The sequence below is a fragment of the Moschus berezovskii genome, chromosome 3 (assembly GCF_049115385.1).
Source record: "Moschus berezovskii isolate FMDL1 chromosome 3, NW_MosBer_1.0, whole genome shotgun sequence".
Lineage (NCBI taxonomy): Eukaryota > Metazoa > Chordata > Mammalia > Artiodactyla > Moschidae > Moschus > Moschus berezovskii.
Window position 1 is genome coordinate 45,168,986 of NC_142462.1, and position 14,257 is coordinate 45,183,242.

The following is a 14,257-nucleotide window of genomic DNA, read 5'->3' on the forward strand; positions in this document are numbered from 1 at the left end:
ACTGCTTGTTGAATGTTTGAATTGTGTTGATGCTAACTAGAGGGATTCTTTTTGAGGAGTTAAGTAAGAAAGGAACAGGATTTGGAAGAGACCTGGCTTTTAATTTTAGAGATTTTGAAAGAGTTAGAAATGGTACTTCAATCACTGAATAAAATGTTTAATTAATTGTGTCTTCAGTAAAGGAGAATTTGCTTTCCTTTAGTGCTTTCATTTTAAAATCTTCTTGACATTTGTAACAAAAATATATGTGGAGCTGTATACACTAGCTGTTTTTTAGCTTACTCTTTTAAAAAGATAAAATGTCAACAGTTTATTTGATTCTAGTAGATCTCTCATAATAATCATCACTTCTCAGCCTTTTGGCTAAGATCAAGTATAGTGTGTAGATTTCTCATACTAATCATTCTCTATCTTTCATCTGCATGGCTAATTATAGAAAAATCTGTTCTGTAGAATAAGGAACAGTTTACCAAGTTGCTCATCAGTAAATAATGCTTTTATTATCCCTGTATTAAGTCCCATATTAATGCACAACAATATTAGTTAGTTTATGAATCAAGGCTGAACTGTGAATAATAATTCATAAGTTATGATCATGTTTTCACTTTATCAGTTTCATTTATGTCTTCTCAATTTATGATAGCCATTACTTCCTTTATGTAAGTTAAATGCTTGTCAATTTCATAAATGAATTTTTTGCTCTGAAATTATTTATACTGGGAACATCTTCATATAAAATTCTTACAACATATATGATCAAAATGGACAAAACTTTATTATATTATTGAATATGGCTGAAATAAAAATTATTTGTTAATGTCAGATTAATCATTATAGATCCTACCAAGATCCCAGATAATTCTCTTTCCTATCAACTACTATGAAATCATAATATTGTTCTTTTGTTATCACTGTCCAGTTCCAATATTCATTTGGGGTTAACTTCTACATATCAGAACCCATTTTTTCTGTACCTTATACTTGTGATAACTGTTGTCCTTTCTTAAATTATTGCTAATAGTTTGCTAATTTTTCGATACAGGTAACGGATTAGGAATTAGAATTGTGGGTGGTAAAGAAATCCCTGGACATAGCGGAGAAATTGGAGCCTATATTGCCAAGATTCTTCCTGGGGGAAGTGCTGAACAGACAGGGAAACTTGTGGAAGGTAAGAATAAGGATTTCAGAGTAAATTAAAATGAATGTGGTCATATTAAACGTATCTTAATTTGATCTGAAAGTTTTCTTTTCTTTTACTGTCTAGGAAGACCTCTCCTTGTGGTTAAAGGTGACATTGTGGTATACTGTGGTATAGTAAAGGAAGATATGTCCACCACTGTATTCATTTTATTTTCAATTGCATTGTCCTTTAGCTTTTTACATTGCTGAGGGAGTATCTTGTTTAAGAAACAGTAATTAGTCATGATTTTTTTACTGACTGGGGCAATATTATACTTTTAAAAAGTACTTTGATTAAAGGGACTAGTGATTCATAAATACCAAGAAAAATCATATTGAAATCAGTGCCATAAAAACATCAGATGATTCTGGAGGAGATCAATCCTGGGTGTTCTTTGGAAGGACTGATGCTAAAGCTGAAACTCCAATACTTTGGCTACCTCATGCGACGAGTTGACTCACTGGAAAAGAGTCTGATGCTAGGAGGGATTGGGGGTGGGAGGAGACGGGGACGACAGAGAATGAGATGGCTGGATGGCATCACCGACTCGATGGACATGAGTTTGAGTGAACTCCGGGAGTTGGTGATGGACAGGGAGGCCTGGCGTGCTGTGATTCATGGGGTCGCAAAGAGTCGGACATGACTGAGCGACTGAACTGAACTGAACTGAACTGAAAGTCAGGTGAACAAACTGGATGACCCACAGGCCAAATCCATCTGCTGCTTGTTTCTATAAGCATCGTTTTATTGGAACACAGCAAGGATTGTTAATGTACATGTTGAACATGAGTATTTCCCACTGCACAAACAGTAATGCATTCACAATGAACTGTATGATTTGCAAAGCCTAAATATATTCTCTCTGACCCTTTAGAGAAAAAAAGAAGTCAAATCCTATGTTAGGTACTATTGTATTCAACTTATTATATCATAAGTATTAAAATAATCAACTTTACAAGTGTATATAGTGGGCCATAAAATGATCTTACTTTCAATTTCAGTAAAATGTTACCTTGAGTCTCAAGATGATGTGGTTATTTACATTTCAAAAATCCAACATAGAGATAGCTTACAAGATTTCAGTGATACTATTTGTCATGAATATTTTTATCATAAAGCAGTAGTTTTATCATAAATCATTTTTTTTGTTTTTATCCTAAATTAGATGCTTATTTAGAAAGTGTTTTGCTGTCACTTCATAGTTTAATGTTGCTTGTTATTGTTTAAAACTTAATCATGTTAAAATTATTCACTGCCATGGTCTTAAATATATTGAAACCTACCAAAAAGTCCCTGGATATTTTGACAGACTATTAGAATAAGCACAGACTTGAGGCCGTTTTTATTTATCACAGTGTTCTGCTGAAACCAGCTTGACCAACTCACTGAGAGAAGCTTTGCACATCTCCTCCCAGCTTCACTTTGAGTGTCATCATTTTGATAGCTTGAATTGGCCATGGTGAGAGTAGTTAAACATGAAAATAGACAAATGCTATATAAATCAGACCCTTTTGTTCACTTAATTGCTTGCTGATTTTCAGAAAGCTAGTTTACCAGGATATTGCCAAATATATAACTGAAAGCATATTATTAAAAATATTCTAATTATATTCATACAACAGGAAAAATTGGGAGGGCTAGCTAAATGAAAGAGAAGACTAAATCAAAATCATAATCAAAAATCAAAACATAACCATTATGAACAAACACTGGATCTATATGAATTTTCAATGACTATAATCCTATTATGCCTAATACTACTCTCTTGGTATTACACTCTAGGTAAGATATAAAATTGAGGCCCGTTTGTAAGTATGGGCATGGTATCTTTACTTTCAGATAACATACTTCAGAAAGAAATGAATATGCTGTTTTTCTTTTAGAATAAAATTTGCAACTTAGCAACTGTGCCTAATATAGTTTGACAAAGATACTTGGATAATTTAAAGATAAAATTTCATAACCTTCTTTGTCTTCACAACATGAAAATCACCAAATGGTACAAATCAGGATGATTTTTTTTTTTATAAAATAGTGCCAAGGCCTTTATTTCCTTCCTTGTGTAAATCACACAGACAATGTTTCTATAATTTCCAGTTTTACTTTCTTTATAGAGAAACAAAACAGATATTTGTAAAACAATCTAAATGCAAAACCCTTCTAGATTTTCTGCTCACATTGAATTTAACAGCCATTTGTTTAGTCACTAAATTGTGTTCGACTCTTTGCGACCCCATGGACTGTAGCACGCCAGGCATCTCTGTCCATCACCATCCCCCAGAGTTTGCTCAAATTCTTGTCCATTGAGTCGGTGATGCCATCCAACCATCCCATTAGATGTTATGGGAAAACAAATGAACTTTCTCGCCAACCTAATATCTTAACTGTCAAAATAGATCCTGTATTTGAAACATTAAATATTTTGAGGAGTGATTTTGGCATATGAAGGGCTTCCCTGGTGGCTCAGATAGTAAAGAATCTGCCTGCAATGCAGGAGAGCTGGCTTCAGTCAGGGTTGGGAAGATCCCCTGGAGAAGGGACTGGCTACCCACTCCAGTATTCTTAGCTGGAGAATTCCATGTACAGAGGAGCCTAGCGGGCTATAGTCTATGGGGTTGCAAAGAGTCTGACATGACTGAGTGACTACACTTTCACTTCTGACATAGGATAAGTCATTTACTTTCTCCTATCTGTAAAGCTCTACCTTTCTTCTATGCCACCAGGCTAAAATGATAAAGATTCATTGTTGTTGTTGTTGTTTTTTCAGTCTACAAATGAACTGACTAGAAGGGTATCAGTCCAAGTTAGTATCTACAGACTTACTTTGTTGAGACCAGTATATTTTCTGACTTTATTATGTGTGCAGGTGCTCAGTGCCGTCTGATTCTTTATAACCCCATGGACTGCAGCCCACCAGCCTCCTCTGTTCATGAGACCTTCCAGGCAAGAATACTGGAGTGGGTTGGCATTTCCCTCTCCAGGGAATCTTTCCAATCCAGGGGTTGAACCTGCATCTCTTGTATCTTCTGCATTGGCAGGCAAATTCTTTACTACCAGCACCACCTGGGATGCCCCTATATTTTGTTTTGTCTACAATTATGTGTTTCATTCATATGTGATATCCTTAGGGAACTGAGCTTCAAGCTGGAATAGATGATCAAAAAATTTCAGAGTAGTAGATTCATTGAAATAGTACTCTGATTTTTATGCCTGATGTGAAATATTATAATAATACCAATTCTCTATCACTGGAGTTTTGGATTTTTTTTTAAGTTTTAAAATTGTGTTCATGAATGTTAATTTTTAAAAATTTACTTTTGAAGAGATTGAATTTGGTTAATTTGCCACAGTTTGAAGTTAATTCTTTCCTAAGGAATATTATATCTGTATTATATTATTATGTGTGTGAGTGTGTGTGCATAAATAGATGGATGAAATGCTTTTGTGTGTTTATGTAATTTAGTTTCTCTATGTTTATAATGAATTCCAGGTGGACATAGGAATTGATTTGATCTCTTCCTGATGTCTTTCTTTCACATTCTGTATACAGAAGTATACAGACAGTCTTTATGACTCAAAATTGTTTTCCAGTTGATTTAAAATGTGAATGACAATTGACTATAGAATTTTTAGACTGTACTTTTTACCACTCCAAAATACAAAGCTACTGTTCACAGTTTAACTGTCTACTGTTTTCTCTAAATTTGGTCATTTTTCCTATCATAGTTTTCCAGACTTTTCATGGTTTGACATGTTAACAACACTCAGTGGCATGGACTCTGTGTTGATTTTTCAAATCTCCTCTACTTTATTCTCTGAACTTATGCATTTAAAACACACTGATAAATGATGTAGATTTCTTGATGTTCATATTCTGAGTACACACTTATGTAACTAAATTATTAAATGGAAGAGAAAAAAATAAGCCTAGTATATTTTCTGAATCACTACTCTATTTCTTTGAAAAAAGATTTTGATTCAACCTGTTTTAAAAAGTCTTTCTGAACAAGGTTGTCTATCATGTTAAATAATATAAGAGAATTTTATGGTTCAGAATCCTGAGAATTAGCAATAATTTTATTGCAAACTACTTAGGCTATATTCAAGAAATTAGTTTTAAAACACTCCTGATATTACCTCGGGGGCTTCCCTGGTGGCTCAGAGGTTAAAGCGTCTGCCTCCAATGCAGGAGACCCGGGTTCGATCCCTGGGTCGGGAAGATCCCCTGGAGAAGGAAACGGTAACCCACTCCAGTATTATTGCCTGGAGAATCCCATGGACGGAAAAGCCTGGTAGGCTACAGTCCACGGGGTGGCATAGAGTCGGACATGACTGAGCGATGGAACGGAACGGAACGGAATATTACCTCATGTGCTTATAATTTTTTTAAATGCAATAAAAAATATTTCTTTAATTTAAATTTCCTGAACCAATATTTTAGTCTACAGTGGTTTTCTGAAAGAACTCGGGTAGTCAGGTACTTGAGGGATCCTAATCATTCAAAATCTTAAAATTTATCTCCCAGAAACATTTAGTAAACATTCTTAAACAACTACTAGACAAAAAATGATCTTTTCCTGCCTATTATCCTGTTTTTTCGCACATGTTCAGTCTTTGCTCTGTTGAGAAAATGAAGACAAAAGATCTAGCATATTAAGTTACAAATCTAATTAAGTTTCTAGAGTGCCAGATTTGCTATTTGCTTTAAGATTAAAATGTTAACAGTTTTAGATCAACAATGTTGGAGCCGTGACATGCTCACCAGTATTGGGCTTTTAGATAGTGTGTAATGTTTTCTGATTTTGGTCTTTTTTTTTCTAACTGGAGGATAAATGCTTTACAATATGCTGGGTTTTGCAGTAAAACAATGAGAATGCCTGAGTCATAATTCAGGCACACACACGCACACTCACACATATATCCCCTCCCTTTTGAGCCACCCTCCCTGGTCCTTCCTACCCCTCTCCCCCTCCTTTCCCACTCCTCCAGGCCATCACAAGACACTAGGCTGGGCTCCACATGTTATATAGCAGCTTCCCACTAGTTACGTTTAACATATAATAGAGTATATATGTCAATGCCACTTTCTCTGTTTGTCCTACCCTCTCCTTTCCCTGGGCTTCCCTTGTTGCTCAGCTGGTAAGGAATCCACCTGCAATGCTGGAGACCTGGGTTCAACCCCTGGGATGGGAAGATCCCCTGGAGAAGGGAATGGCTACCTGCTGTGTCCACAAGTTCATTCTCTTCATCTGCATCTCCATTTCTTCCCTGGATATAGGATCATGATATTCTTTCTTTTTTAATTAATTCAAGCACTTAAAAGTATACTAAATATATGGACTTTGAAAGTATATTTATAACTTGCCACTTCCATTTTAAATCTCTATCCATAGGCAAATGATTATAAACCTTATGTATATTAGATAACAATACAAAGTTCTGTATAATCAACAGTATGATTAACAGCCTCAAAGAATTAGAGGCTTCTTCAGTAATAAACTTACTTTTCTGTAGGCTGTTTTACCTATTGAAACCTACATATAGTTGCAGTTTTAGGAAGTTTTGAACTCATGGCTATTTAAAAATAACTCTTAGAGAATAGCAAGGAGAAATTAGAAAGCCTTCTTAAGTGAACAATGCAAAAAGTAGAGGGAAATGATAGAATGGGAAAGACTAGCGATCTCTTCAAGAAAATTGGAGATACCAAGGGAACATTTCATACAAAGATGAACACAATAAAGGACAGACATGACAAGGACCTAAGAGAAACAAAAGAGATTAAGAGAGGTAGCAAGAATACACAGAACTATACCAAAAAGTTCTTAATGACCCAGATAACTGTGATGGGGTGGTCACTCACCTAGAGCCAGACATCTGGAGTGTGAAGTCAAGTGGGCCTTAGGAAGCATCACTACGAATAAAGCTAGCAGAGGTGATGAATGAATTCCACTTGAGCTACTTCATATCCTAAAAGATGAAGCTGTTAAAGTACTACACTCAATATGCCAGTAAATTTGGAAAACTCAGCAGTAGCCACAGGACTTTAAAAGTTCAGTTTTCATTCCAATCCCAAGGGAAGGCAATGCCAAAGAATGTTCATACTACCATGCATTTGGACTTATTCCATATGTTAGCAAAGTAATGCTCAAACTCTTTCAAGCTAGGCTTTGCTTCAATAGTACATGAACTAAGAAATTCCAGATGTACAAGCTGGATTTAGAAAAGGCAGAGGAACCAAATTGCAATCATCTGCTGGATCACAGAAAAAGCAAGAAAATTCCAAAAAATGTCTACTACTGCTATATTAACTATGCTAAAGCCTTCGACTGTGTAGATAACAACAAACTGTGGGAAATTCTAAAAGAGATGGGAATACCAGACCACCTTACCTGCCTCTTAAGAAACCTGTATGCAGGTCAAGCAACAGTTAGAACCAGACATGGAACAATAGACTGGTTCTAGATTGGGAAAGGAGTACATCAAGGCTGTATATTGTCACACTGCTAGTTTGACTTGTGTGCAGAATGTAAGACTCACAAGCTGGAATCAAGCTTGGAAGAAATCCCATCAACCTCAGATAATCAGATGATACTACTCTAATGACAGAAAGCAAAGAGGACCTAAAGAGCCTCTTGATAAGGGTGAAAGAGGAGAGTGAAAAACCTGGCTTAAAATTCAATGCTCAAAAAACTAAGATCACGGTTCCCATAACATCATGGCAAATAGATGGGAAAACAGGGGAAACATTGACAGATTTAATTTTCTTGGGCTCCAGAATCACTACAGATTGTGACTGCTGCTGCTGCTGCTGCTAAATCGCTTCAGTCGTGTCTGACTCTGTGCGACCCCATAGATGGCAGCCCACTAGGCTCCGCCATCCCTGGGATTCTCCAGGCAAGAACACTGGAGTGGGTGGCCATTTCCTTCTCCAATGCATGAAAGTGAAAATTGAAAGTGAAGTCCCTCAGTCGTGTCTGACTCTTAGTGACCTCACAGACTGCAGCCCACCAGGCTCCTCCATCCATGGGATTTTCTCGGCAAGAGTACTGGAGTGGCTTGCCATTGCCTTCTCTGACAGATTGTGACTACAGCCACTAAATTAAAAGACGCTTGCTCCTTGGATGAAAAAGCTATGACAAACACAGCGTATTTAAAAAGCAGAGACATCACTTTGCTGACAAAGGTCCATACAGTCAAAGCTATGGTTTTTCCAGTAGTTGTGTATGGATGTGAGAGTTGGACCTAAAGAAAGTGGAGTACCAAAGAATTAATGCTTTCTAACTGTGGTGCTCTGCATAGAAGTTAAATGCAGAGCTCTGGGCTGGAAGAAGCACAAGCTGGAATCAAGATTGCTGGGAGAAATATCAATAATCTCAGATATGCAGATGACACTACCCTTATGGCAGAAAGTGAAGAGGAACTCAAAAGCCTCTTGATGAAAGTGAAAGAGGAGAGTGAAAAGGTTGGCTTGAAGCTCAACATTCAGAAAACAAAGATCATGACATCTGGTCCCATCACTTCATGGGAAATAGATGGAAAAACAGTGGAAACAGTGTCAGACTTTATTTTGGGGGGTCCAAAATCACTGCAGATGCTGATTGCAGCCATGAAATTAAAAGACGCTTACTCCTTGGAAGGAAAGTTATGACCAACCTTGATAGCATATTAAAAAGCAGAGACATTACTTTGCCAACCAAGGTCCGTCTAGTCAAGGCTATGGTTTTTCCCGTGGTCATGTATGGATGTGAGAGTTGGACTGTGAAGAAAGCTGATCGCCGAAGAATTGATGCTTTTGAACTGTGGTGCTGGAGAAGACTCTTGAGAGTCCCTTGTACCGCAAGGAGATCCAACCAGTCCATTCTAAGGGAGATCAATCCTGGGTGTTCATTGGAGGGACTGATGCTAAAGCTGAAACTGCAATACTTTGGCCATCTCATGTGACGAGTTGACTCACTGGAAAAGACTCTGATGCTGGGAAAGGTTGGGGGTGGGAGGAGAAGGGGACGACCGAGAATGAGATGGCTGGATGGCATCACCGACTCTGTGGACATGAGTTTGAGTGAACTCCGGGAGTTGGTGATGGATAGGGAGGCCTGGCGTGCTGTGATTCATGGGGTCGCGGAGAGTCGGACACGACTGAGCGACTGAACTGAACTGAACTGGACTGGACTGTGGTGCTGGAGAACACTATTGATAGTCCCTTGGACAGCAAGGAAATCAAACCAGTCAATCATAAAGGAAATCAACCGTGAATATTCATTGGGTGGAATGATGCTGAAGCTGAAGCCTTAATACTTTGGCCTTCTCATGTGAAATGCCAACTGATTGGAAAAGAACCTGATGCTGGGAACGACTGACGGCAAAGGGAGAAGGGGCGACAGAGGATGAGATGATTGAATGACATCACCAACTCAATGGATGTGAGTTGAAGCAAACTCCAGGAGATGGTGAAGGACAGGGAAACCTGACGTGCTGCTGGTTGTGGGGTCACAAAGAGTCAGACATGAATTAGCAACTGAACAATAAAAATAACTTTATGTATTCTTCACAGATCAAAGTTACAACCATCTCCAAATTTGAGGAGTCTATAACACAATTGTCAGTATTTTATGAACAGGCACAGACTTTGTTCATTTTTTATCTGATAAAGACCAAGTTCAGTTCTTTGTATTCAATACCATTTGTGCCTCTTATCTCTTTTGTCCTTTGACATGGAGTTCTTTTTTCTCCATACCAAATGCTCAACACAGGTGCCTCATAAAATATTTCAAGCAATATATGTAGAAATGAGTAATGAAGAATTCCTTTTTAATTACAAAATTTGGTACTCACTAATATATCGCTCCATACAAACTTATGTAAAGCAAAAAAAGAAAAAAAAAAAAGATGATACTGAGTTGGCCAAAATGTTCATCCAGGTTTTTCCATAAGATGTTCCAGAAAATGAACATTTTGACCAACCCAGTACGTGTACTTACACTCTTACTACTGGTAAAGAATTATGTACATTTAGAACAGCATCTATATTTGTTAACACAACTTTTGATTATCTTTTAAGAAAAGAAGTTCAAAATAGATAGTTTTCTCTGGGCACATGTTATAACCGTGGACTTAGGTGCTCATAAATTTATATATGTTTGCTCTCTTTTTTTTCTCTTAGTTTTATTTGCCCTGAATTTAAATTCAGGTCTCTGGAGTGGGAGTGGGTAATTGGATGGTTCCTGATAGAGAAAAGCCTCTCCCAATCTGGAAAATGGAGCACCCTTTCCCTCTGGTGGGTTCTTCTCCAGTCCAGAATCTCCCAATTATCATGTTGGCTCTCTGATGGAGAGAGGGTGAAGGGCACAATACAGATGAGTTTTAACTCTTAACTCAAAATAACAAGTCCTACATGGAAGTGTTTGCTGCCTGACACATCTCTTTCTGATTTATTTGCACTTAAATGGTGAGTGCACTTAAATGGTGAGCTTTCAATCCTGGAAAACTTTACTAAAGCAACTCAATGGTTGCATTTCTCTGTTACATGGTGAAAACAGAAAATCAGAGTTTGATGTTTACTAATTCATTGAAAATGGATGTGATTTTCCTTAGTCTGAGCCTCCTCCACAATCAGGAAAATTGCTTTAATAATAGATTTGCCTTTTAAGAGTCTTCATGTAGTGGGATACACAGCTCAACATCCCATATCTTCTGTTCTGCCTTCCCTCATGGGAATGGGGTAGGTGAGCTTCTTCACATTCTGGTTTGATGTATGCAGTATAACACTTAATTGGGTACCAGCCTGCAATTTTTGTTGCAAATGTTTGAGCATACAAAAAAAGCTATAGAGAGTAGTATGGTAAACACCCATGTGTTAATCAGACTGTTTTAAGTCTCAATGTTTTGCCTATTTGCTTCATATTTTTAGGAGAAATAAGTATCTATAAATCAATGAACGCCTCCTGTAGTCACCTCTCCTCTTCCAAACCTCTTACTAACCCAAAATATATCACCAGACAGTATGAGAATACCCTTCACTTGCTTTAATTTATTTTTATTTATGCATTCATAAAGTTTATAAGGATTCATTTTGCTTGTTTATGAAATTTTATAGAAATGATAGATTACTGTACATTAATTTTTGCCATGGTTTTTAGTCCCAACATTTATGAGATTTATCTAAAGTGGTACATGAAGCTGTAGTTGTTTATTTTAATTGCAGGGCAGAATTTTTTTAAGGAAAGAAAAATTCATTTTTATTATTTTTAAAAATTTTATTGGATATAGTTAATTTACAATGTTGTGTTCATTTCAGGTGTACAACAAAGTGAATCTCTTATACATTATCTACTCTTTTTTAGGTTTTCATATAAAGACCATTACAGAGTACCGAGTAGAGTTCCCTGTGCTACACAGTAGGTCCTTATTAGTTACATATTTTATATAATAGTAGTATGTATGTGTCTGTCCCAATCTTCCAGTTTATTCACCCCCCACCCTCTGATAGCCATAAGTTTATCATCTACATCGGTGACTCTATTTCTGTTTTGTAATAAGTTCATTTGTAGTACAGGGCAGAATTCTATTACCATATGGCTCAACAATGTTTAAATATTCTCTGGTTATTACTTATGAGGTTTTTTATTTTTTGTATATATTTCAAACAATGCTGTAATTGATTTTCTGAAATGGTTTCCTTTTCCTTTTGCACATATGCAGAAGTTTCTTGTACAGCTTCATTTTCTGGGTGATAATAACTCATATTGTTAAATAATGTAAGAGAATGTTACATGGTTTCTTCAACTGTAGTTGATTTTTCCAAATTGTTCTCCTAAGTATTATACCATTTTTACATTCATCTTTAGTAAATTAGGGTTCTTACTCCTTTCTATTCTTGTTCTTCTTACTCTGAATTTTCTTTTTCAAATATAATATAAAATGATAGCCCATTGTGTACTTCGTTTGCTTGCCTTCAGTAATACTGAATGTGATAGTATTTTATTAACCTTGTTAGCTTTTGGGTTTTCCTCATCTGTGATTTGCTTGTTTCTTTAGCTTATTCTTTATTGAATTGTTTGTGTATTTTTTATTGAATTTCAGAGAATCTTTATATATTCTGGTTATAAGCATTTGTCAAGTAGGCAGCCGAGTATGTGGCTTATTTCTTTTGTTTCTTTAGTGTCTGTCTTTTTTTTAAGTTGAAATTGAAACGTAGTCAGCTTATCATTTTGTTTCTCTTTAGTAGTATAAATATTCTATATTATTTGGGAAATTCTCCTTGCCCTGAAGTCCTCAAATATTAGCCTGTATTTTTTTCTGAAACTTTAAAATCTCACTTTTTTTATAATGTCCTTATAGATGTAGAATTCAGTTGTTTTTACTCTATCTGTGGTCTGAGAATTAGTTTTCTCCCCCATCAGTATGGATAATCAGTTGCCTGTGCACAATTTATTAAATAGTGTAGCATTGTTCCACTGATCTACAATACCCCATCTGTCATATATTGATTTTTTTATACATGTGTGGGTCTTTTATAAGATCTTTGTTCTATGAGATATTGGTTTCTTTGTCTATCCCTACATCAGTGTCACGCCGTTTTAATTATGATGCCTTTCTTTTAAGTCCTGACATATGGTAGGTAATCTACCATATTGCTATTCAAAATCGACTTGGAACAGTTCTTGAACTTTGATCTTGCATTCTAGAACTGGCTTGTTAGTTTCCAGGAAGATCTCTGTTGAAATTTGACAGTAATTATATTGAAGGTATAAATTAATGCAGAAAAAATTTTGAGTCTTATGTATTTGAGTTTTCCATGGGTTCTCAATGCGGGACCTTTGCTCTTCTTAGAGATTTAATCATTGTGTTTTGAATCAATACAATAAGTTAGGACATTTAAAGAAATTAATACATAACAATTGTTAAACTTATTGAAAAGTTGTATCATTTTATATTAACCTATTACAATATTGTGTCTCCAGAAAAAGAGTAAAAAATACAAATAAAAATTTGTTTAGGAAGTATAATGGGACAGACCTAATCCTTTATATGCATGTTGTTGGTTCTAAGTTTTATTTAATCACTGGACTTCTGATCTTATTCTCCAAATGATTTTTCCCATAGTATTGTGTATCATAACATCATAATTGTGAAATACATTACCTGTGTAATACTTTTCATATTTCAACAGTTTTCATGAGAGAACAGTAAGTCTATAAGAACTGAACATCTTTTAGCCATTGAACCAAAAGCAGTTATTTGTTTATATTGATAGATTATCCAATTAAAAATTAATTGAAGCTTTTGAAGATAAATTGTATCTTTATTATTAATAATTAATACTTGTTTGGAGAATGCTGTTTGAAGCTAAGATAGGAATATATGTTAAGTAGGAAGATAGTGTTAAGTCTAAATGTAGCTTCAAGAAACTTCTTAATGAATCAGTAGAGATATAGACTAGGAGAACAAAAATTTAAAACCAATAATTTTCAATGTTTGCTTATGGATTTAGCCAGAGATATATAGAAAATTAGCTTCTGCAGGCCAGTAGGCCTGTAAAGAAATGAGTTTATCTCAGTTTGTTCATATGCTATTCTGTGAGGAAATTTACCTGTGGCATAAATTCTAATTCATGGATATTTCCAAATTCTCAGTTTCTAGTTTTCTCAGTGAAGGGGATTTGATTCATCTAGCTAGCTCCTTTTAAAGGTGAATTGGCATGGTTTCTGGCAAAAAAAAAAAAATGTTGGGTGTATGTTTGAGAATTAGTAATTGGAGTAGAGATGATGTTAGCTGTTTTTGGCATGTGGTTTTGATTTTAGAAGTTGGCCTCTGGAATTCCCTGTACTGAAGAAGTCTATGGTAGAAGAACTAATTTCAGTAGAGGACACACTCCTGTGTGACTTAAAGGAGAATGTTCCGAGGCAAGAAAGTCTCTATTTCTGCTTATGCTTTTTTGGCATATGTTACAGATGGCATGGCAGTGATCAAGGTTGGAGGACAAGAAACACACCACACAGATGAGTGAGCTTCCTTGTACTTGTTCCAGGGGGATTACCAGGTACGGATTGGTCGTTAGCATGAGACTTCTCAGAATTC

At 36.0% G+C, this 14,257-nt stretch overlaps 1 protein-coding gene across 1 annotated transcript in view; it reads left to right on the forward strand.

The window, feature by feature from the left end:
• PCLO (piccolo presynaptic cytomatrix protein) overlaps positions 1 to 14,257 on the forward strand; it is a 316,952-nt gene that overhangs the window by 256,592 nt on the left and 46,103 nt on the right. Inside the window, exon 10 of the mRNA XM_088833888.1 lies at positions 1,043 to 1,168. Coding sequence (XP_088690014.1) covers positions 1,043 to 1,168 — 126 coding nt within the window. The remainder of the gene's footprint in view (positions 1 to 1,042; positions 1,169 to 14,257) is intronic.